The following is a 24,138-nucleotide window of genomic DNA, read 5'->3' on the forward strand; positions in this document are numbered from 1 at the left end:
GTGGTTAAATATTATAAAGCTGCCTGGTATTGTTCGGTCATGGTTTAACCCCAGCCGGCGACTAAGCACCACACAGCTGCTGGCTCACTCCGCCCCGGTGGGATGGGGGAGAGAAATAGGAGAGTCAAAGTGAGAAAACTTGTGGATTGAAATAAAGACAGTTTGATAAGTAAAGCAAAAGCCGCACACCCAAGCAAAGCAAAACAAGGAATTCATTCACTACTTCCCATCAGCAGGCCGGCATTCAGCCATCTCCAGGAAAGCAGGGCTCCATCACACTTAACGGTTACTTGGGAAGACAAACGCCATCACTCCAAGCGTCCCCCCCTTCCTTCTTCCCCCAGCTTTATGTGCTGAGCATGACGTCATACGGTATGGAATAGCCCTTTGGTCAGTTGGGGTCAGCTGTCCCAGCCGTGTCCCCTCCCAGCTTCTTGTGCCCCCCCAGCCTGCTCGCTGGTGGGGTGGGGTGAGAGGCAGAAAAGGCCTTGACTCTGTGTAAGCACTGCTCAGCAGTAACTAAACCATCCCTGTGTTATCAACACTGTTTTCAGCACAAATCCAAAACATAGCCCCATACTAGCTTCTATGAAGATAATTATCTCTATCCCAGCCCAAACCAGCACATGTTCTCAAGGAAGTCAGTAAGTCCTATTTTAGAGCTTTTAAATTTGCTCATCTGTTTCATTTCCCCTTAGCGTCTGAATCACCAAAGAGGCCAGTTTTTGTGTTAGCCAATAGATGTAAATTTAAAGTGAAATTTTACCCAGTTTCTTAGAAGCAGAATTGAATTGTTCCAAACAGAATTTAAGAATAAAATCAGAGAGCACAATAAATTATTCTGATCACAGAGGGAAAAGAGGAGCTATGCTCATGTAACAATTTTCCACCTGTCTAACTGAATAGAATTATCTGTTAAAAGAATCACTGCTGTGAAAGCCTCATCCAACCTCTGATTCAGTTTATGTAAACATGTATATATATGCAACCTGTTGCAGTGCATAAAATTCTGTTATCCATTGTTAACTAGAACTGTTCACAAACTTCCTCCCATCAGTAGGCAAATGGAAAAAAACAGTAATATAAATTCTGAAAATAATGAATTCTTTTTGCACAAACTCCTAAATTCATTGTGATATAATTTTATGGGTTCTTCTTAGGTGGATTCTTATTTGATTCTGTGATAAAATTGTTGGGAAAGGCAAGTGACAAGTCCTTCAGTCAAAAAAAGACCCTATGTTTTGAACATACACAAGTTGACACAAATAAATGCATATACATGCCACAGTATTTTATTTCTGTGGAGTGGTTTCTCTGCAGAATGTATTGTGTCCTATATAGGAGGTTTGTAATATACTCCACTCATGTAATTAGGCAATATTTTCAATAAAACTTTTATAAACTTACTAAAAGCATTCCTACATTTACCAAGGTTGGTACCATCCTTTGTGCATACTTCTACGTAACTATGCTGCTTTTTTCCCATGGATAAGATTAGATTAACAAGGTATTAAAAAAAAAAAAAGAGGCAAAAAAAAAAAATTAAGAGACATGTGAGCTGTTGCCTCATTGGTGAATCCAAGAGCAGCTTCCTGTTGCTTTATCTGCTGAAACAGTTTTTCTTCTCAGAAGCAGACACGGGTTATGCTACCGATGGCATCACAGTGAAACTGCTACGTGGGGACACATGGCTGCCTAGGTAAGTGTTCAAAATCCAAGAAGTGAGATACACAACTTAGGTTCTGGTACAGATTTCAGCCTGGCTCTCCCTTCATGTGATGCTGACATCATACAACAAAAAGAAGGGACACAAAAGAGGCTGGAAAAGATTGTTTTGGGAGAAGGAGTATTTCACTCCCAGCACAAGTGCAACGTGAGACAAAAGGGCAAATGACATCAAAAGATCGAATTAGAAAGATGTGCCAGCTTGATTTATTGTTGTAATGATATTGCCATGATCAAAATACCTGTTACATAGGAGAGGAGCGAAGGATGGAGAAGAACAGTATTTAGGGGTGAGTTCTCAGGGTTCTGAAGCTGTGCATCCTTCACTGCAAAAAATGCTTCAGGCCTCACAGGGTGTTCCAGTAGCTCTTCTATTATTGTTCTTTAATATTTGATGTCACTATACAAGATACTCAGCGCTATTTATATGAATATACACAGTGCTTAAAACTTAGCAGAAAAATGAGCTGTGCTAAAAGTAGCTTCTTAGAATACCAAATATCATGTACATGAAAATAGTTTCTACAGCATCTTTTTATATGCATAGAGGAAAACGTGATGCACATAAAGATATAGCAAAATAATACTCGCCTGCATGGCCTACATCCTAAAAAGCATAGCTTTTTTTTCTATTTGCTCACATTAACGGATTTTTTATGCCTTATAAAACAGTCCATAAAGTGTATCTCAAAGTTAAAAAGACTGAGCTCTTTTAGACCTGTTTGAGTCTCTACAGAATCTCATGGAGACCTGTGAGTGAAATTCAGTGTTGGATGAGGAAAAATGCTGTTCATTTTAAGCAAAAATGTCCATGTTACTGACAGGCGTATTTCAACTCTCCTAAACTGTGAAGTTTTTCAGAATTAAGTTTTGAGATCTGCTCATTAGGAAAAAAGATCCAGCTATGGAAGGTCCTTGTGCTTCAGGAAATCAGTTTGGCACTATAACTTATTTTGAGAACACAGAGCAATCTACTTTGTTGAAATTGCTTTGAGAGAAAAAAGAAATCGAGAAAACCAGCTGTTCTTGCATGTTATGGATGATATACAGTAGCGCCAGTACAGCAGCTACTGCACTAGCTCACACAACATATTATTCCCCTGAAACTTATCTAAAAAGCAAAGCACTTGCTAAAACTTACCACATTATAATGAATATTGCTAACAGCAACTTGCCCTTTTATGAACTTGAATTTGAAATAAAGGGTGAAATGTATCAGTTGCAGATGTTTCCAAAATTAAACTGATGTTTATTAGCTAATGGAAGATATTTTTTTAATTAGTGTCTAAACTTTTCTGTTAATAACATAAAATCCTTACAGTCGTCTTCATCTTCCCTAATTTCCCAAACTATATTAGAATTCATTTATCTGAACAATGAAAAAGACTCTTCCATTCTTCCCTTAGAAAGTTGTTTGCGGACAAGAGTATGGCATATCATTTTGTATTTGCGCTTATGAAAGTACAACTTTATACTTACTTTGTTACTTTGTTACTACAAATGGAGAGACTTCATAAAGCTCTCTTTAAATCTGAAAAAGACACTGTAGGAATGCATCAATACAAATACAATATGTAATGAGTACTTTTCTCCAGCAACTTTCACAAGGTTCTTTTACAGGCTTGCTTGCATACATTACTTGAAGCGTAGCATTTGCTAGTCCATTTCTCTAAAATTTATGTCTGACTGACTTTTTCAGAGTTCTTGTACAGCAGGGTTTCAGTAGCAAAATGACAAAGAGACAGGGACAATGATTATCATTGAATAGTGTGGCTTAAAGAAAAAACTAATGTTGAGTTGTTTTTTTTTTTTCATTTGAAACTCATCTGATACCAAAACAAGTCTGTAAATAAGTCACAATTCTACAGAATTAGTCACAGTGAGTTTGGACCATGAAAGTCAAACCATTAGACTATATTGTTAAACAGAAATTCCATAATAGTTTTTTAGAAAAAATTAACAATCAGTGGGAAAAATTATCAAATATTGTGTTTTAGGATAGCTGTAAGCCAATGCCATCCTCTTGGGCAAAACCAGCAGGTACGCTCATTAGCTGAGAGAAAACCTGGGAATGCTTCAGATCATGCATTCAGGTAAGACAAACTCTTTTGTATTACATAGTCCTAATTATCAGAAAAAACCTAAGCAAGGAAGTAGGATATGAACAACTTCTCCTGAGCTAAGGCCCCACATAACTGTAATGAAATGTGTTGTAATCAGGGCAAAACAATGCTTTCTGCTTTTATGTTTCTGTGCAAGAAACTGCAGCATGCATTGTGGTATACTTCATTTGCTGGCTCTTTGACACACTTCAGTATAGGTCATCAATACATGCCAGAATGACACACTTGTTATTATTCTCATTGAAAGCATGTCCTCGTATAAGTAGTGTCAATGTGTCATCAAAGCTGGGACATGGATTACCTGGGGAATTTTAGACAGCCTGCAGGGCTTTGTTCGTAGAAACTATTGATTATACTGGTTAAAAATAAAAGAACACCATGGGGTACAATGACCTGTGAACATGAAGAACAGAAAAAGATTGCGGAGGTGGCAAATCTCATGTGCTCTCAACTCTCTGCTTTGAATCCCACCTTCAGTGTCCCAGCCTGCCATTAGCCAGTTATATCTTAAGATATTAGTTCCTTAAGGCAGATGGCAGAAGAGGAAAGCAAGGTCTTGCCCCAAAGAACATGCAGTTTATTCAGACAAGTACAATATAAGGACAAGTGTTTTACTTATGATCAGTGAGATCAACAGAGCAAAACTTTTAGAAACAATGAGGTAAAAAGAGAAAGCTGAAGAAAAAAAGGTGGATGGTATGAAGAAATCAGCATGTTGGTCTGTGAGTAGATATGAAAGAGCTGATAAAGGTAACTGTGAGAGGAGCTGTTATGAGTAACATGGAGACAAGTCAGGACCTTGTAAGGACGATGAGTCTGTAATATAACAAGTCAACTAACAATGGAGAAAGAGTTTGTGGGGGAGGGAGAAGGAATTCCAGTTTCTCAGTCACACGACTAGTAAACACTGCCTCATACACTTGCTACATTACACACATGCTTCTGAAAGGGCACGTTTCCCTGTTAGACATGAAGAGACCTGTCATAGGAAAAGAAATGCTAAAATGTGATTAGAAGAAGAGGTAGGTATTTTATCTTTATTCATCTGGTCAGTCGGCATATGTTTACTTTGCTTTTGGTGAGAAGTAGGTCAGCAAAACCCTGGGATCCAATTTCTAGAGCTAGATTTTTAATTTGTGATACTTATCTGTACTGGTAAGCTTACAATGCCCTATTTACCGTGTGGTTTTATTAAACCACACTGAAAAGCAGACATCTTATGTTTATCTTAAATACAGACACTGCATTTTTTTTAATTAGTCGTCATATAAGTAAAGCTGCTCAATGGACCTAATTGGCAAGTCCTTCTCAAGAATTTTCCTTGTCTTTCAAGCCTGTGAATAAATTTAGCTCTAACTGTGAAAAGTTAGCCAACTTGATCAGATAAAGCAGTGGCTGGTAAAATTAAATATGTGCTTTCTGACTAGTTTTGTCATTGCTCCTTTTTTTCTGAATATGCATGAAAGGTTTTTTTTATGGAAAAGAGATCCATATAATAACATCTCAACAGAGGCAATAAACCTACTTGGGTTTCTCTGCTAAACCCACAAACCTACACACACACACACACACACACGCATCAAACCCATAAAAGGCAGAATGAATTTGCCTACCACATGGGAAAATCCCTGCACCCAAGTTGTCTTCAGTTTGACCTGTATCCTATGTAGAAACGGTTGTAGACGGTGCTGTCTTGCAACCTACTTGTTCTACAACCTCTTCACCTCCTCCGCTGGCAGTCTAGGCTCAAACCACAGATGAGTTATTACAGACAGTCTCTGAAGCAGTTAGTATACTTGGCAGTAGCACTGGACCACAACAAATATTCACCATTCTTGTATTTCCTGAACTTAACGATTAGATCTTTAGAGAATTACTGAGTGTCAGAGCTGTGATATAATCAGTGAGTACCAGCTGTCTCATAGCTATGGTTGTACACCCTTCCTTACTTAAAGGTCAGCTCTTCTAAGTGCTTCTAAAGCTCATGCATGCAACTCCTCCAGTCCCACTGCTTTAGTCAGGGCTGCCCTTTTACTGGTATTTTCATGTCGAAGCTGTTGATGCCCACAGCCCTGGTAGTGCCTAAGATAAGCTCAGTTGCTAATGGTTTTATAAAATCATGCATGGCAGCTGCAATTCTTAGAGGAAAGAAGTGTAAATGAAAAATTGTAGTCAGAGAGTCTCCACCTCACATGAGTCTAACTGACACCCTGGCAGATTCTCCTGTGCATGCAGGAACCCAGTAGCCTGTCAGGTTTCACAGTAGGGTTCCTGGGACATGCAGTAAGCTTTGCTGGAATAGCACAGTTGATCGCATACAAAGGAGGGGAGGGGATGCGGGGAGGTGTGAGGATGCGACAAGACAAGAAAGTGATTTGCAATAGGGAGACATACCAGCCATATATTCTCCTCTTCTGAGCAGATCCCAACATCTAGCAGTACCTGAACCCCTGTCTTTCTATCCTTGTCTCTCCATTGACTTAGAGGGGAGGAGGTTATTGGGGATAACAAATCTGCCATATTCGTATGGCCAAAACCATGTTCGGCTCACCAGAATAATAGAAAGTGCACTTCTGTTATTTGTGGTGCACTTTCTGATCTCCTTCAACTCTCCCACAAGAGAGACCCTACCCCTCTGGAAGTGTCTTAACTACTCATCCTGCTTCTGCTGTAGAAGCTTGCATCTGACTGACCTTGACCACCTTAGGCAGTTGGGTTCCTCTTCCTATGCACTCCTCACTCCAGGAGTGTTTAAAACCTTCGATCTCCTACAAACAGTTTCTTCTGAAAAAAGACACCCACCAAGAAGCCCATAAAAAACAAACAAAAATGTTGTTATACCTGACATTTTTCCTTTTTGGTAACAGAAGGCTGGAATCTTATCAACCAGGTCCTGAAGAACTAACAGATGACCACCTGTCAGACTACAGAGGGTTTTTTATTGCATCCAAGCTGGAATTAGCCCAAAGATACTACTCGGGGTGGACAATGAACAACACTACTAAGTGCCATGATGATCACACCCTGGATAAGTATTTGTTTCCAATTGTGTACAGCACTGTGATGATTATCAGTATTCCCATCAACTGCATATCCCTCTATGCATCTTGCGTTCAGGTGAGGAAAAAGAATGAGTTAGCAGTCTACCTCTTCAGCCTATCCCTGGCTGACCTTTTGTACTCTCTGATTCTGCCTCTGTGGATTGATTATGCCAGGAATGGAGATAACTGGAGGCTCTCTACCTTGCTTTGTCAGATTTCTGCCTTCCTTATGTATATGAATTTCTACACTAGCACTGCGTTCCTTGCTTGCATCTCTGTTGACAGGTACCTGGCATTAGTTCACCCCTTGAAGCTCCAGCACTTGCGCACAAGAAGATTTTCGTTGATTGTCAGCATATTTGTTTGGCTTCTGGAAAGCATCTTGAATTCAGCCATATTGCTGAAGAAAGAAGCATTCAATGATCCTTGCAATTTAACTAATCATACATTATGCTATGATAAATACCCTCTGGAATTGTGGCAGGCAAGGATAAATTTATTCCGGATATGCTCAGGGTACCTGGTCCCTTTGATAATCATCGTGTTTTGCTACCATAAAATCTACCAAGTAGTGAGGTGTAATCAAGCCACAGTAGATGAAGAAAGGAAAAAAGTGAGGAAACTTATTCTGAATATCACAGTTACTTTCATTGTTTGCTTCACTCCTTATCACATAATATTGTTTATTCGCAGCATCAAAGAACCTTACACCACTGACCTACAGCTTTTGCAGCTAATGTATAAGGTTTACAGAATCACACAGGCCTTAACAAGTTTGAATTGCATTGCTGATCCCATTCTTTACTGCTTTGTGAGTGAAACTGCACGAACAGACATACTGAACTTGCTCAGGTGTTGCTTGCGCCTCCGAAAGTGTGAGGGAGACCCAGCAACAGACCATGCTCTGTGCAGTTCTGCTACAAAGAGCAGCGCGCTGATCACCTACAGAACTTCCTGTGAAACAGAGACTGTCAAAAATGCGTGAGCGAGCACAATCAAAGCAAAATGGGATAACCTAAAGGGGAAAGAAAGAAAAATTCTTCCCCAGTGTGTACCTAGGCAATACCCCAAAAGTCACAGATATTAATCTAAGTCAAACCAGTAGCTGGAGTTAATAAGAACTTATTACAGAGTCAATGAAATCAATGGAGCATCAACCCGTATCTTTAAATCAGGCATGGTACATAAATCAATGTCAACAAACAAATGCACAGTCAAGAAAGGTGACCATGACATGCTGACAAAATTACTGAGGATCCCCCTCAGAACTACGTCCTGTCGCAGTTTGCTAGCTAGCCCACATGCTGAGCATACACTTACTCAGCTGGAGGAAGGCCAAAGCCCTCTTAAGGACTTTTAGTCATTTGTTTTCCAGGTTTAGTAGAAACCTAAAGCTTAGCCAGGAAGGAGACCCAAAAGGGATTTTTTTTCTAAATCAGTCAGTACTGTGATAGAAGTGAATAAAGCACACACACACATGGACATCATTCAAGTGATTGACAAAGGAGCAGACAGAGGGAGGGTAGCAAATCTCTCTAATTTCATGGTGTAATTTATGCTGCTATGATGGTTCCTGTGTTTCAGTAATGACACAAGTTCTCCTTCAGCATAGTCCTGAGATTAGCCACTTCTTAAAATTGTTTACCTCGTATGGACCGGTACTTACCTGCTCTTAAGCTTTTCAGCTTTTGTTTTATTTGGAAAAATCTATGTTCTGATGTATAACCATATGTCACACAGTTTCATTACAATATCAATATTGGGTTTCAGATAGTTGAAGATTCATTACTTCAAGTGCCTATAAAGTACCAAATTCTAGCTACCGGTGGTTTAGCTCAGATGAAAATTTTCCTGATATACGCAGGGAGGAAAGGGAAGGGAAGGACTGCAAGGTGAGGTTTCACATCTCCACAACATAAAGGACCAGCCTTTAGCCTTGCATATTATGACTGAAATCTGGAGTGTGGTTATGTTTGCAGAGTCAATAGAGCAAGAAGGTTTATATCCATTTACTTAACTGCACCTGGAGGCTTCAGCTAGAGGTTTCAGGTCTCTCAGTCTGCCAGTTTTAAAAAAATCAAACAACAAACGAACAAGCAATACTGACAAACCAGCAAAAAACACGAATGTACCAACAAACAATAAGAATGGCAGCAAAAGAGCCCACATTTTGAAAGGGTTGAAGTTAGCACAAATCAAAAGTACAGGTGTTAATTCAGGGTTTCTGTTCCCGTGCAGGCCCCTGCAACGGCTGTGTGGTTCCCTGGTAGTGGCAGGCACTTGACCCTCTGAAAAGAGTTAAAACACCATGGAGAGTCTTTTTTTTTCTCCTCTTACAACCTTTTCACTTTTGTTCAGTTGCCAGGAAGAATGGTTGGTTATCATGGTTGTTCAGTTTCATAGGGAAAAAATTTTTCTTTCCATCAAAAAAATCCCCCTCTAGCAAGTCTAGTGGAAAGATTTTGACCAGCATGTTTTTAGCACACTTCTAGGTCTGACATTGTATTTGGAGGATGAGCATACAGTGGTCATAAGCAATATGGAAATTCTTATGAGAAGATCCCTCTGCCTGTAAATTACAAATTTCTCCATTACAAAGAGCCACTTTCATTGTTTTCATGAGTTCCTGTTTGTGTCTAATTATACTTTCAATTTCAATACTTTCACATTCTGAGAGGGGAACTTGAGAGGCTGAAGAGGCTGGGCTTGTTCAGCCTGGAGAAGAGAAGGCTTTGGGGGACCTAATGGCATCCTTGGAATACCTGCAAGGAGGGTATTCAGCAGATGGAGCCAAGCTCTTCACAAGAGTGCATAGCAGGAGGACAAGAAATCATGTGCATAACTTGAAGCAAGAAGGGTCAGAGTTGATATAAGGAAAAGCTTTTGAACTATGAGGACTGCCAAGCAGGGGAGCAGGTTGCACCAAGATGTTCTGCATGCTCCATCCTGACAGGTTTTCAAGACCCAACTGAGCAAAGCCCGGAGCAACCTGGTGTGGCCTCATAGCTGACCTTCCTTTGAGCAGCAAGTTGGACTGGAGACTTCCCGAGGTCCCTTCCAACCAGAATTGTCCTGTGATCCTATGAACTGTGTATGTCACTATTCTGGCTGTTGCCTTCCTCCCTAAAAAAGTATGTTACCTTCCCTTCTTTGTTTCCATTTGCTGGATTTTGTTTTGTTTCGATGTGGTTTTTTTTTCTGTACTACCTTCATATATATCATGAAGGAAGAAGTATGCAAGCAGCAGTGCAAGTTACTTCACCACAGATTTGCTCCTGTGCTGACCTATGTATTTTGCAACAGAGTGTGAAATTTCACTTCAGCACTGGAATAAAAGCGGAACCGAGCTTCATGGTGACTTCATAGAAATAAGAACTCAGTGGTTCATTTCCAGAACTTTCACATGCCAGAAATGTTAGAAAGTTAATTCTTTTGGGTTTTTTAATTTATTTCAAATAAAGAATAATGAAAACTAAAACTAAGCAACAAAACTGAATCAAATTTAACTTGTGCGTCAGGGAGTAGTGAGAGCTGGCTGCTCTGCAAGGGACAGGGAGGCAGGAGCTGAGGGTCACAGCCAGGCAGGCTGGGCAGCATCCTCACCAAGAAGCCACACAGTCCCACGGCACCCCAGCGAGGCCCACAGAGCAGGTCTGGTGATGGTAACCAGCGTTGGCCAACAGCTCTGTAATCACCAGACAAATCCATAGTGACAAGGCAGGTCTGAGGTCAAGCCGGGAAGCCAAGTCAGGAGGGCAAGGTACAAGGCCAGGCACGGCCGCACCATGTCAGCACTGGCCTCCACGCAGGCAGCCAAACCCCAAGGAGGCAGGAGAAGAGACTGCGGACTCTGTTGGCAAACTTAGGGCCCTGACCCCGTGCAAAGAGCTTAATTTCCACAAAATTTGGCCCTGAGATTTTATACTTTTTAATATTTCACCAATGCTCATGAAAGCCACAGCTTGGACCATCTTACATTGGTACATGCATATTTTTCATAGCATCATTTCCTAGAGTACCTCCCTGCATTGCTGAAGATCCACTTCAAGATAAAGGAAAACAATGACGATGGCTGGCCTATAGGCTGGGCTTCACAAAAAAGCTCAGATAAGTTCAGGGTCCTATCACTTCATGGTAATAAAATGTAGGTGCCTAATCCCTTAAATTGTTCTGAAATACTCAGTCTATGTGTTCAAATCACAACCCTCTGGAGAAATGAGGAAACATTTAGATGTAGACACTACAATGTCCTGTACTTCAATCATTTGTGTATTTACCTCATTATTTTTACATAGCTAAAAATTTACACTTTTTTTCATTCTCTCTCCAAATTTTTTTGTCCCAGCTGGACCAAATTTACCATGTGAAAGTGAACATCTATGTTCGTTTTAAAATTGCAGTGTTACGGGAAAGGTACTTTTCACTATACAAAAATGGCATAGCGAAAAGCAAATGTCTTCATCCAGGCTCCAATCCACGCTGCGTATTATTGTTATTGAATATTCCACTTAGAATTTCTGATGGCTCTGCAGGCAAAACACAAGTGCAAATTCATAGGAACTCTTCCCAAAGCAAAGACATTCCTTACAGAAAAGAGTTTATAAAATCCAAATGTCTGTTCACTGGCAAGAAGAAATGAATGCCTTCAAATTTCATTTTCCACACAGACAGTGCCTAAAAGCATTAGTGTATGGCCTCAGTGAGTCACTGTAGTTCCTATCTCACTTCCCAATCTATACAATAAGAATATGGATAATTAAAAGGGCTGTGATGGTAATTTAGTTAATATCCACAGGGTATGAAATGTCAGTGCCAAATGATTTTGTTGTCAGCATAATAACAGCAGAGGTGAATTTATATGTCAGTAATTCACATGAAGCAGAATCCATCTGGTAAAAATCCAGCAACGATGTAGCTCAGTTTCCTAAGTTAGGATCTTTTCAGTGAACTGTGGTGACCTAGCTGGTGGAATTTCAGACTTCATTTAATCTGTTTTTCCTAGAATCTTAGCCACAACCTGCATCACCGCATTCTTGATGCGGATCATTATTCTTTTCTGATGTAACTACACATCAGCTTTGCTTTTTTAATGTCAGTCCTGACTCACATGGTTGTAGGCTAACAGAGACTCTTGCCTAGCCTTTTTTTCTATTTTGAGTCTCTAACACCTCTAACTTGAAAGCCACTGATAAAAATGAAGGGAAGTGTGAATTTGAGTTAAAACACTAATATATTCCACTTCCTGTTTCCATTCATGGAGAATGACGCTACTAAAATAATTCTGATTGGTCTAGTGACAATCTTCAGCGAGGTCACTCTTAATTTAATGCCAGTAAAGAAAGGAGCATTGGGCCATAGTGTAGCCATGTGCCACTTTCCATATTACTTACCAGTTTCATCAGTGTCATCATCGGTCTAGTTCTCTACTTTCTAAGGCGGTAAAGGAGCAAATTGTTCATTTGCTCCCCGCCTCCACACAGCATAGAGAGAGAACCTCGGTGTGTGTATTAGGGCGCTTGGGACCAGCGTGACCACAACAGGAGAAGATCTGCCTGCGCAGAACAAGGCTGAGGGGAAGGAAAGCAAAGCGTGGCTCTGAACTCAGCAGAAGCCAGCGGCAGCTGCTGCACCCACGGGCCAGTGCTTTTCCTTCTGTGTGAGACGGCAGCTCCTTGTGGTCCCAGAGCCCCGCGAGACGGCAGCTTGCCCCTGCCCAAGGCCGCCTGCTCTGCCGCACCTGCGGGTCCTCAACAGCGCTGACCCAAGGCGGCATCTGATAAGTGGTGCTCTGGTGCTGATAAGGGGAAAGAGAGCGAAACACGTTGTGCACGTCGTAAAGGTTTTTCTTTTATTGCTGCACCGCAGTGGCTGTGTTACTGATAAATTGCTAGCCTAAGCTGACACAGGGAAGTTTTGGCTGCTCAGCTATGAATTAAAAGTAGCCAAGCTATTTCACCTAAATCTTGTAATATCCTAGAAAGATATAAAGTCTGTTCTGGAATGAGGCTTTGGGAAAAAACAAACAAACAAACAATATAACAACAACCACCACCAAACAGAAAACAGTAAAGAAAAGGCTGTATCAAATGACATGTAAAAAGCCTGATCCAGGTGAATTACAAAGACACTGCCCAAGACACAGTCAGATCCTCACCTGTGCCAACCCAGAGGCAATGTCAGCAGAGCACATCACCTACAGCCTCTATCCAGCCTGCATACAGCAGAGCTAGAATGCGTGACTCGTAGCATCTCGCTGAACGTCCAAGTGCACACATATATGGCAATCACAATACTAATGTGGAATGGGAATGCTAAAACAGTGGGAGGTGTGAAACACCTGCAAAAAAAAAAAAGTGGGAAAATAGGTCAATCCCTTTTTTGTTCTGTATTTAATATTAACTTTGAGTATTTTGGTGACGGAAGTGCAGACTGCCAGCTTCTTTAAATGGGGTGTGAGAGAAATTAAAAAAAAAAAAAAAAAAAAAAAAAAAAAAAGAGATGTCTCACAAGAGCTGAGGTAGCTCTCAGGAGCTGTTACTTTAAATTTAGTACTTTGAAAATGTTATTGCTATAGCAACTACTTGCTTAAAGATTCAATACCAGGGACAAAAAGATTCTTTTTTTTTTTTTTTTTTTTTTTTTCCTTGTTTTGTTTTCCTGGTAAAGTCAAGATCTGTTGCTGGGTGAAAAATTGAGGTGGTGACAGATTGGGTAAAAGCACACCCAGATACTATACTAGTGTCCAATCACATATAAATATATATATATATATATAAACATCACAGTTTTATCTTCATTGCATATGAAGGTAAAGTAAACAAGATAGGGGTGCAGCTCATGCCTTATCATGGTTTTCTTTATGTCTCTTCAGATCATTTAGATGTGGCATGTTGCCTTTCAGATGAGATACTGAAGTTCATTTATCATAAGCAAGGACTTTCATAAGGTTTTCCCAAGAGCTGGTCCTAATATGCCCAAATTTGGACTGTATTCTGTCCCAGCTGAAGCTTTATTTTGATTTCTTGTAGAACCTTGACCTTACCTGTCATTTCTCACTGTTTAAAAGATTCCTCCCTTTCAACAACAGATGGGCAAAGTAATGGCTGTTTTTCCAACCCTGCATGAAGAACTACACCCAGGAACAATCTTATTTCCAATTTCTAGCATTTTAGCAGAGAGTTTATTTGTGTCTCAATCCCAGCCCTATCTCAAGGATATACTGACCTATTGGAAAAATTGTCACCTCAGTTTCCTTCATCTGATAGCTAGTACCTTAGCAGATATCACAGCAAGTACTAAATCCAGAAAGCTACAGTCTAAAGGAGAGGTCCATACATTGTCTTCTGTCTCACATACTTAATTTTACGTGTGAGGAAACATTGTGAGGAAAATGCAGTTCATCCTGTAAATGCAGTGTGGGCAGAATCCCTTAGGCTCACATCCTTAAATGAAATGAACTGATGGGACTGAGGAGGCACAACCAATGAGATTGTCCCTTCTGGGAAGCTGCAGAGATTAGAGGCTCCACTCCAATGGGCACAAAGAAAGAAGGTGGGGTTGGAAAAGACAACTCCAGTGAAAATGTATCCTCCCCTCGTATTCCCTTGAAAAGACTACTTCTAGGTGCCAAATGGAAAACTGAGTCAAAGCAGTACAGCACCTACATCAAGTCGCCCTCCTGGCTCCACAGCTCTTACAGTCTCTTCCACTTCAACTTTCTGCAGTCCATCCAGACACACAACAGATGATTACTGAGTGCAAGAGTGAGCAGCCAACGGTCTCAGGACACAGCTCTTCCCAGCTGTTTTCCTCTCCTTCCCTTGATACCCCACTGTTCCTACTTGTATCCTAGTTTGAGGCACCAGATCTCACATACGACATCTCCAGGGTCTCAGAAAGCAGGCTGGCTTATAGCAACTCACCTTCTGAGGTATCTTTTCATCTTAGGAGACCCAAGGACTCCTGAATGGGAAGGAAGGTAAAAAGCCCTAATTCTTAGAGGGCGAGAGGAATTCTAACTGCCAAATATCTATGAAGCAATTCCTGAGATGCATTCTATTCTCAGAATGAGAGAATAACCACATGGCTTTACCCATCTTCTTTGCTTATGCTCATGGAGTGCCACACAATAAATTATCCTCAGTGAACTGAAGTTTCCGCTCCTTCTCAGAATGCAGCGCAGCAGAAAAACCCAGAAAAGATCAAACTGTCGATGACTGCTGATATATTCACAGTAACACCATGCAGGCAGAAGCGAGCTCTCCTTCCTGGCATGCAGAGAATGAGAACGTGTCACTGTCTGGCAGCTCAGTCAGCGCACATGAACCTACTACAGGTTCTGTGCAGCGTAGCCAACCTAAGAAAAAGCTTCATACTGAGTTGTTGTACAGGGAAACAATACAGCATTCACATTTGTTACAGAGTTAGTGCCAGAAATGTGTGAAATACAGGATGTAATTTCTTGGACACCTGTTTTGACATGATCAGTGCCAGTCTTCCTTTCCCATCTGTATGGCAGTTGGTGCACAATGCAGTGTCTCAATCCAGTCCACATATCACTATGGCACCTCATAATATAACAGAAGTAGTAAGATACTACAATGTATTCTGAAGGCTTTGCCAGTGACTCAACATTTAACCTTGCATTGAAATTTGCAGCCGTTGTAATTCCCCGTGTTCTGTTTGAGTAGCACATTTCATCACTAAGTCTAGTGTTCACACTTAGAGGATGATTTATTTTTGTGGAAAGCAGGCAATAAGTTTAGGCAGTAGCATTTAGCACTTTAAAATTAGCTCCTTTTGGAAAGGAAAAATTCAGTCCTGAAGTTTTTTTTCGATCCCTATTACATACAAAATTTGACTTTAGGTACGCCTGACATATGCAGTTTCAAAAAGATCTAGAAATATTTATCAGCAGTAAGCACCACAACTCCATCTCTACCCAGGGAAGTCAAGGGAAATAACTTCATTTGAAAAGAACAAAAAACACCGAACAACCTGATTCTTCCTGTCTCACTATTATTTACACTTATGATTTCTTCAGAATTGTTTCATGTGGTTATTTGAAAGTTACAGCTCCTGTATCCAGAGGTTCTTTTGTATTTTTCCTTACCTTTTCTTGTGTTTTATGTTTATCACTGCACAAAGAGTCTTGACAACGTGAATTTTAAATGCCTAAATGTAGGAGGGGGAAAAAAAGGATCCAAAATATAGTATGTTTTAAATATCATTATTTTTTAGTAAAATCTTAACAGTGATATGCTATGCATTTTTTTAAAGCTTAACATTCAGCTTATTTCTTCACTGTAACAGGAAGCAGCCCACAAAGGGTGTCAGGGTAGAAATAACAGAAAAGTGTAAACTTTAAGAATGATTTGGTAGCTATGAAAAGTTTTGCAGACTACAAATTCCTGTTCAAACACTCAGCTAAGCTGAAGGAACCTGCAAAATGGATTTAACTGGAAGCCTTTGCAAAAAATTGCTGACTTGGTACGTGTAGATTTATCTTTTCTGTGTTGTGCACTCATTTTAATTCATTACAGTCATATTACAAGTGAAACCACTTCTGGATACTTCTTTGGTTTTTAGTCAATTATGCAGTTTATTTATTTTTAGCAATTCATTCGGAGAAACCAGACCCAAGAACTCAGAGACCCTTTGAAGCACTGCCTGTGCAGGAGGCATAAAACACCCAGCGCAGACATTAAGTCTGGCCCTTCACTCAAGACCCCTGTAAATACACTCTAAAGACATTAAAGTAGGCACCTTAACGATTGCAGCAAGAGATGGTAGGAATCCCTATGCTTGGATACATATTATTTTCTGGAAAATGCCTGCTTTCCTGTCACCTCAGCAAATCTCTTTTTCCTTAAATTCTTGATTTGTTCTTGCAAAGTATTATGTAGCATTTTCACTCAAATGCAGCAAAACATCGCAGAGACGACTGTCTCAATTGTATTTACAGCAGACTGTCTGAAATGAGTGAGCTGAGAGACTATCCTCACTAGGTGGCGATTTTGGTCTGTTTAGCCAGGCTTTATAGAAGAGCAGAAAAAAGTCCTAGTTTAAAGAGGTGTTTCTTATACAGAAGAAAAGGCAGCCTGGGAACAGAGCTGGCCACTGCGCCCCAAGTTCCCGTGAAGCTGGGGTGAGCTGTCATGATCCTTCCAGCCTCTGTCTTGAGCCGTTGAAAACTGTCAAGCTGTGAATCGTCAGACCCGGCAGCTCGAAACAAAAGGCCTAACACTGAGCCTTGCGAGCTTTCTTCCAGCCTGGATATATTAACAGCTAGTTTATGCTTACTTTTCTTTGCAACAACTTTTTTGTTTAATTTTGTCTCCTTTCTTCCCAGTATTTCTTCCAGCATAAATATGTACATACATATAAAAGCAACAGGCATCTGTATTGCTAAACAAAGCAGGCTCTTCCAGCCTCCAGCCTGATGAGCCCCTCATTCCCAAACTCATCCCACTAGCCTTTTTCTTCTCATGTCCTAGCTGAGCTCCGTTCTTGGGACAGGCACCAGTTCCAGGGTACCACCAGTGCTCACTCAGAGCTCCTGTAACGCCCCCCTATGTCCGCCAAAGCACTGTATTTGATACATCACACCAGCACACGTATGACACCTTTCACCAGCAGTTCAAACTCATCCTGATATCAGTCAGCTCCTCTCCTCAGGCATTTATAGTGGATGAGTTCCCAAGGCTACAGCTCTCTTATTATCAGCCTCCAAGTATATCAGAATACACTTTGTACTACTGAATAACCCCCCCAAAAAGATTCATGCTTTACCTTCTTATTTCTTTGCAGACATTCACTTCCCTGAAGTACAATAAATCATTTTCATCTGCATGTTTTCTCAATGATCAGACCTTTCAATTGCTGCACTAGAGTAATGTTCTTCCATATAACTTCTTTAATCTCCTCAGTATACAGCTTCATGTCCTGAGCAGTACTGGTTCTTCCCGGTTTTCTCCCAGGAGCTCACATTACAGTAAAGCTTTTCAGGTGCTTTACACTCACCATATCTGCTTCCCAGAAGGATTAGCCCTGCTTGTCCTGTTAACTCTATTACCATCTGTTGTGGGTTAACCCCGGTGGGCAGCTCAGCCCCACCCAGCCACTCACTCATTCTCCCCTGGTGGGATGGGGGAGAGAATCAGAAGGGTAAAAGTGAGAAAACTCATGGGTCCAGATAAAGACGGTTTAATATGCAAAGCAAAAGCCGCACACAAGCAAAGCAAAGCAAGGAATTCATTCACTACTTCCCATTGCCAGGCTGGTGTTCAGCCATCTCCAGGAAAGCAGGGCTCCATCACACTTAACGGTTACTTGGGAAAACAAACACCATCACTCTGAGCGTCCCCCCCTTCCTTCTTCTTCCCCCAGCTTTATGTGCTGAGCATGACGTCATACGGTATGGAATAGCCCTTTGGTCAGTTGGGGTCAGCTGTCCCAGCTGTGTCCCCTCCCAGCTTCTTGTGCCCCCCCAGCCTGCTCGCTGGTGGGGTGGGGTGAGAGGCAGAAAAGGCCTTGACTCTGTGTAAGCACTGCTCAGCAGTAACTAAACCATCCCTGTGTTATCAACGCTGTTTCCAGCACAAATCCAAAACATAGCCCCATACTAGCTTCTATGAAGAAAATGTCTCTATCCCAGCCCAAACCAGTACACCAGGCCAGTTACAGTTTTAGCTCATGCTACTACTTTCTTCTCCTCCCTGTAACTACAATCAATATTCCTTTATCCTTTGCTATATTCATGGTTTTCTTCTTTATTAAGACCAGAAAGAACAACTACACAAGGTTCTTTCATTACTTCAGTGACACCTATGAATCTTCTCAACCCTAGAAGTCAAAATATTTGTTAATTAGCTAGCTTTTTGAACAATTTTGGTCTTTACTGTAAAGTGATTTATGTGTTTCAGGAAGCGATATGGAATGAATTAAATTCTCAGCATTTATTAACTTTGCTCCTGTGTGCTCAGTTTTTATTCTAAGCTATATTATTCATATGTGTGCTGGTTTTGACTGGGATGGAGTTAATTTTCTTCATAGTAGCTAGTATGGGGCTATGTTTTTGACGTGCTTGCGTGCGTGGCTTTTGCTTTGCCTGTTGAACTGTACCTAAATCCACCAGTTTTCTCCCTTTCTACTCTTCTAATTCTCTCCCCCATCCCAGCAGGGGGGAGTGAGCCAGCGGCTGTGTGGTGCTTAGTTGCCGGCTGGGGTTAAACCACAACAATATGAAAAAATGACATTTCAATAATGTGATACTCTGAGATGATTCCAAACGTCTGCAACTAAAACAAGGAATTAAAGCTAATAGACCCTACATTGAACTATATGTACTTCTCTTTTTGCCATCAGGACATACTTGGCCACTAAAATGCAAATAATATCCTGTGGTTGTGGTACACCATCAACTCTCATTTGCTGCTTCCGTCATATGTATTGAAATATTAAATTTAACAAAGAAAAAAATTAAATGTTAGGCTGTACAAGTCCATCCAATATGAAGCATTAGGCTCCTCTTCTTCCTTTTCCTTCTGCCTCCATTTCACTAGTCCTTGACATCCATTCCCTTCTTTTCTTTTGTCTTTTTCCCAAGGTCATTCTTCTATATTGCTCCACCTTGCTCCCTTATATGTCCAGAATAATATTTATGAAATAATGCTCGCCTCCTCACATTTTTATTACTAACATAAGCAACCCTGAGCCACTGCACAATACAGGGAAGTGTCATGTTGTTGGGGAAGGAAAATAAAAAAGGTCACTAGGGATCAGTATTTTGTCTGGATCAGAAAGGACACATTTACCACAATGACAGCCACAAACAGAATTCAGGAGAATTTTCTCAGAGATTGAATGAAGTCCAGAGCCAGCCACCATGAAGTCTCTTATACACGCGATGTCAAAATAAACTGATGTCATGTAACCCAGATTCCTTTTTACTGCAGCCTTCTGGGTTTTTCCCCCTTTTTTGTTTTTCCTGTTATTTGGGTTATTTTTGTTCCTGTTAATTCTCTGAAGAACTTCTTAATATACAACTGAAGTAACTTAGAAAATGTGGTTTTAACATTAAAAGTTGTTTATTAGAGTAAACGTCACATCTTTACCTTACCTTAGAATAGTATGACCATGACCTAAATTCACGTTGAATTTCAAGAAATTACTATAGCCAGCTTTGCTCAGAAAAGTACAAGTTTAGACATAATACTGACTTGATTGAGTGGTTTCTGAGAAATCTGTGATCCTCTCATGTTTGGGATGTCCCTAGGTCCTGGAGCCACATTCACCTACCTTCAGAGGCACTTTTTCAGAAAGTCAGTGGGTTCATCTTTGAATTCAGGCAGTTCCAGTTAGTAGCAGTTTAGTTACAAGGATTCCAGTTTGGCCCAGCTGCCTTTCCTCAAAACCTGGCAAGAGCACTTTGCACTTCTGATCAGCTTGGTTACTGTCTTTGTAACCACAGTCACTGCTATCAGCAGTGCCACTGGTGATACCCCACCATGCTGCCGGCACCCAGAACCTGCATACCAAGGAAAGACAGCCTCGCTGGTGTTACAGTGGTTTGCCCTGGCTGACTAAGGATCCTGTAAAATGCCCTTTTATCAGCCTTCAAATCAGAATCACAGTGCCAAGATCTACGACCTGTGCAGTTCCCAAGTGTTGTCCCAGGTGGACGTGCAGAGGACTAAGTATTTTTATGATGCGGAGACCATGAGGTCATGATGGGCTGTAGATCATGTCCTTTACATACAGGCCTTACTTCTATTTCCCTGCGTGGACCTAAGCCTCATACCTAGATGTCTCTGGGATAATACAATATTTTAAATGATGGAGCAGTCTTAAATTCACCATTTGCTTGAAGTCTCCAGCCTCCAGATAAAAGAGAAGTATTAGGCAGAATAGCTTCTTATAGCATAAATGCACATATTGACAAAAAAAAAGAAAATATAATTTATAGGTGTTTCAAGTTCCTTGAGATGTGCTGTCTACATGTACATAAATTCCTATTTTTGTAGCTTTTTTTTTTTTTTTTGAGCAATGTAACTGTTGGTGTTTCTTACATGTTTCCTTTTTTGGACATAAGCAAAAGAAAAACAATAGTTATTAAAAAAGTAGATAACTAGAAAACATCTATAAATTCATATCACTTTAAGCTGAATAATTTAGAAGACAATATTTGTAAAAACAGTACTGCTTTCTTTTGGCATCTTCTGAAACAAGCGTGCCAGATTATTTGAAAGAGTGTGCTCTTTATAAAATTTGCTAATATTTTGGAGATGTTACTATTTTAAAACTGAAAGCCACACTGAAACATTCCCATTTGAGACAAAACATTAAGGTCAATTTTTTGCTTTTCTGTTTAACTAGAAAAAAGATTATTCAATTGATTTTGTGGTCTGCCAGGAAACCCACCTAAAGCTCTCAATCTGCTTTCATATTTAAATGAAAATGAAGAATCTTGGGCATAATGAGAAGATATTTTCAGTGGAGCCAGGCAGTTTTACATCTACTATGAAGCTAGCTTTTGGATAGTAAAGCCTCCTGTTCCTGCTATGAGGAGCTCTGGCTCTTTCCGTAAGCTCACGTCAGGCTTTTATTTCAGGAAACCTTCTAACTTGCAAATGCTAGGTGTCACTGAGCACTCTGCTTGCTGCACACTCACTGGAAAATTGTCATATGCATCCTCAGAGGGCCAGCAGGACAGATCCTTAACCTTTTAACACCGTACTGTTCTCCCACACACTGCTTTAGCTCTTGGTAGCTCACTGCTAGTTCATTTTGCTCTCATCTGGGACAGATAATGAGAAGAATCTTGCTGACCCCTTACATCATATTAATAATTACCTGGGAATAAACACAGTATAAATAACTGTAGGGTGCTATGTTGGGCAGGAATAACAAATACCTATTTAAAAGAGGATACTTTTTCCTCTGTGCAATGAAAGGCAAAAAAAATAGAATTGCCAGAGAATGAGATGGGTTTGTGTTATTTAAAATAAAGAAATAAATTTATTTGCCCTGCACCATCTACTGAGTGTAATTTTCTTGGGCTGAGGGTCTTTCACTAGCCTTGTTGACTCAGCAAAGACTGATATATAGTTCACAAGCTAATTTCAGGAAATCCATCATTGCAGTGATAGTTAAGGTAAAAGACATTTAATAAAAACTAGGGTACCAAATGAAACCATGTTTTAGAAATTCAGTCATGAATCAGGCTGTGGGGACACCAGTATAAGTTAACTATGCGTGAGCGAAATTCACTGGCAAAACCCCATTAATCCATTTAAAACCTAATTAAGGAATCAATAATGCTTTTCTAACACATAAGTATGAAATCTACATCTAGACTCTTAAAAATAAAAGTAAATATCCACATTTCAGAACTTGAGTTGCAATAGCACTAATTAATAATGACATGACTCCATCATCCCCTTCTATGGAATTGTTCCGCGCTGTCATTTCATTAGTCTCATTTCAAAAGTCCCTCATGAAGAAATTTCTATCATTAAGTTGGCTAATCTACAATCAGCTTTCGTTGCTGAGAAATTTTCTTCATATTCTCATATACGAGTAGCAATGAGGAAAGTATTAAATGCATTTATTTGCTTTGAAATGTTTTCATAGATATGCAAGCATTGCAACAAGGTGCTCAAAGAATTAGATGAGCTATACCTAATTAAAAGTTCTCTGAGCTGTTGACCATGGAGCTTGATGCAAGATCCACAAAAAGCCTTTCCAGCTCCCTCAGGAGTCAGCACGTCATTGCCTGCTTGTCCTCTAAGTACAGCTTGCCAAGGAAGCAGAGTTGCAAGGACAGCCAGGCTGCTGTGGGATGGACATGTGGACAGCACTGCACACACAGCTGAAACACTTCCTAGGGTGAGTAGTGAGGACATTCACAGGAAGCTTTGGAAAGGCTTAGTAACTGCCATTTCTGAGGGTGCTTCATCTGTTCACACATCAGTGACATCTGCCACTAACCTGTTCTGCTTCCACGCTGTGGGTGCAGATATCGAGTCATGACAGCACTTGTCTGAGCCACGACAGAACTTGTCCATTGATGACAGAGAACGTAGATAGCAAAGATGAAAGATGTGTTGGCTCTAGCTCTAGATCCCATTGCTAGTACTGAATACTCAGCCTACAGCTTTTGTCAGAGAGTCTCAGAGCACCACCAGAAACACACAGAAATTTCCAGAATTGGTTTGTATGCGTATAGTCTGTTACCACTCTTATCTAAAGCTTCCTTTAATTAAAGTTACCAAAGTCTTCTGAGAATAGAAAGACTTGAAACTCAGTATTTCCCCTAGCCAGTACAATAAACAAGACAAAGAGGAGGGAATCATCCAGTTATAACCACTAGTTCAGTACCCCACACATTTGTGTTTCCTCAGATTGTTTTAATGCATCTGCTTCTTGTGGGTATTTGTGTTTTCTGTAAAGCTTTAAAAATGCACATACTATTTTGTTTTATTGTTTTGTCATTCCTACCTGCAGACTAAACCGATTTTCACATTATCGGACAAAGTAAGGAATTCAAGAATTAAAACAAGTTTTTGAGTTCTTCTATTTATACTTCCCTTTCAAGAACCTTGAAAAAAATGTCTTTCATCCTTCCCTTTTGCAATCTAGGAATAGTAATTTGTGCCAGAGCTGAATGCAGGGAGGATGCATGCTCTTGCCTCAATTAGTATTGACTCTATCATGGTCTGTAGTTGTAAACAATGCCAACAACACTTACCAGCAACAAAACGAGAACTAATCAATAATGGGTCAGGAGGACCGGTGGTACATTCACCTTCTGGGAATATAAATCCTTGGCAAGAAGACACGATTTCAGCTTCAGACTCTGTAACTGCAAGACTCTTTGAAGTGTTGGAACCAGGTTTAGTTTTTAATCTCAGAATATGTTTTGGTAATGTTCTCAATAGCTCCCACCAACACAATTATTATTATTATTATTATTATTATTATTATTATTATTATTATTATTGTTGTTGTTGTTGTTGTTGTTGTTGTTGTTGTTGTTGTTGTTGTTGTTGTTGTTGTTATCATCATCATTTCCCACTAACACAATCTTTTTTCAAGAACAAGTGGTTGTGTAATTCACTAAAAGCAAAACGGACATCCCAATCATTTTCACTCTATGCCATTCAAGATAGAATGAGAAATTATGTGCCGGAAAGTTTTGTCAGTAAGGAAGGTATCTGAAATTTCTGGTCTTGTGGGAACATGATCAA

At 40.3% G+C, this 24,138-nt stretch overlaps 1 protein-coding gene and 1 long non-coding RNA gene across 2 annotated transcripts; one reads left to right on the plus strand and one right to left on the minus strand.

Moving 5' to 3' along the window:
- The first annotated feature begins 1,640 nt into the window (after positions 1 to 1,640).
- On the plus strand, positions 1,641 to 10,316 carry GPR65 (G protein-coupled receptor 65). Its single transcript, XM_087747464.1, has 3 exons — positions 1,641 to 1,699; positions 3,723 to 3,818; positions 6,716 to 10,316. Exon 3 carries the CDS (start codon positions 6,837 to 6,839, stop codon positions 7,872 to 7,874), a length of 1,038 nt encoding a protein of 345 aa, XP_087603590.1. The 5' UTR covers positions 1,641 to 1,699; positions 3,723 to 3,818; positions 6,716 to 6,836; the 3' UTR covers positions 7,875 to 10,316.
- A 610-nt stretch (positions 10,317 to 10,926) lies between these two features.
- Positions 10,927 to 17,844, minus strand: LOC148056823 (uncharacterized). Its single transcript, XR_015702312.1, has 3 exons — positions 17,681 to 17,844; positions 13,044 to 13,226; positions 10,927 to 11,415 (listed from the first exon to the last, which is right to left on the minus strand). It is a non-coding gene; the product is annotated as an uncharacterized LOC148056823 (long non-coding RNA).
- Positions 17,845 to 24,138: the final 6,294 nt, after the last annotated feature.

This window comes from Nipponia nippon, unplaced genomic scaffold (assembly GCF_047370975.1).
Source record: "Nipponia nippon isolate SJK-2023a ecotype South Korea unplaced genomic scaffold, ASM4737097v1 scaffold_11, whole genome shotgun sequence".
NCBI lineage: Eukaryota > Metazoa > Chordata > Aves > Pelecaniformes > Threskiornithidae > Nipponia > Nipponia nippon.

Bases quoted from the DNA above. Each gene is read 5' to 3' on its own strand.
- GPR65 (XM_087747464.1), top strand. From the start codon at position 6,837: ATGAACAACACTACTAAGTGCCATGATGATCACACCCTGGATAAGTAT.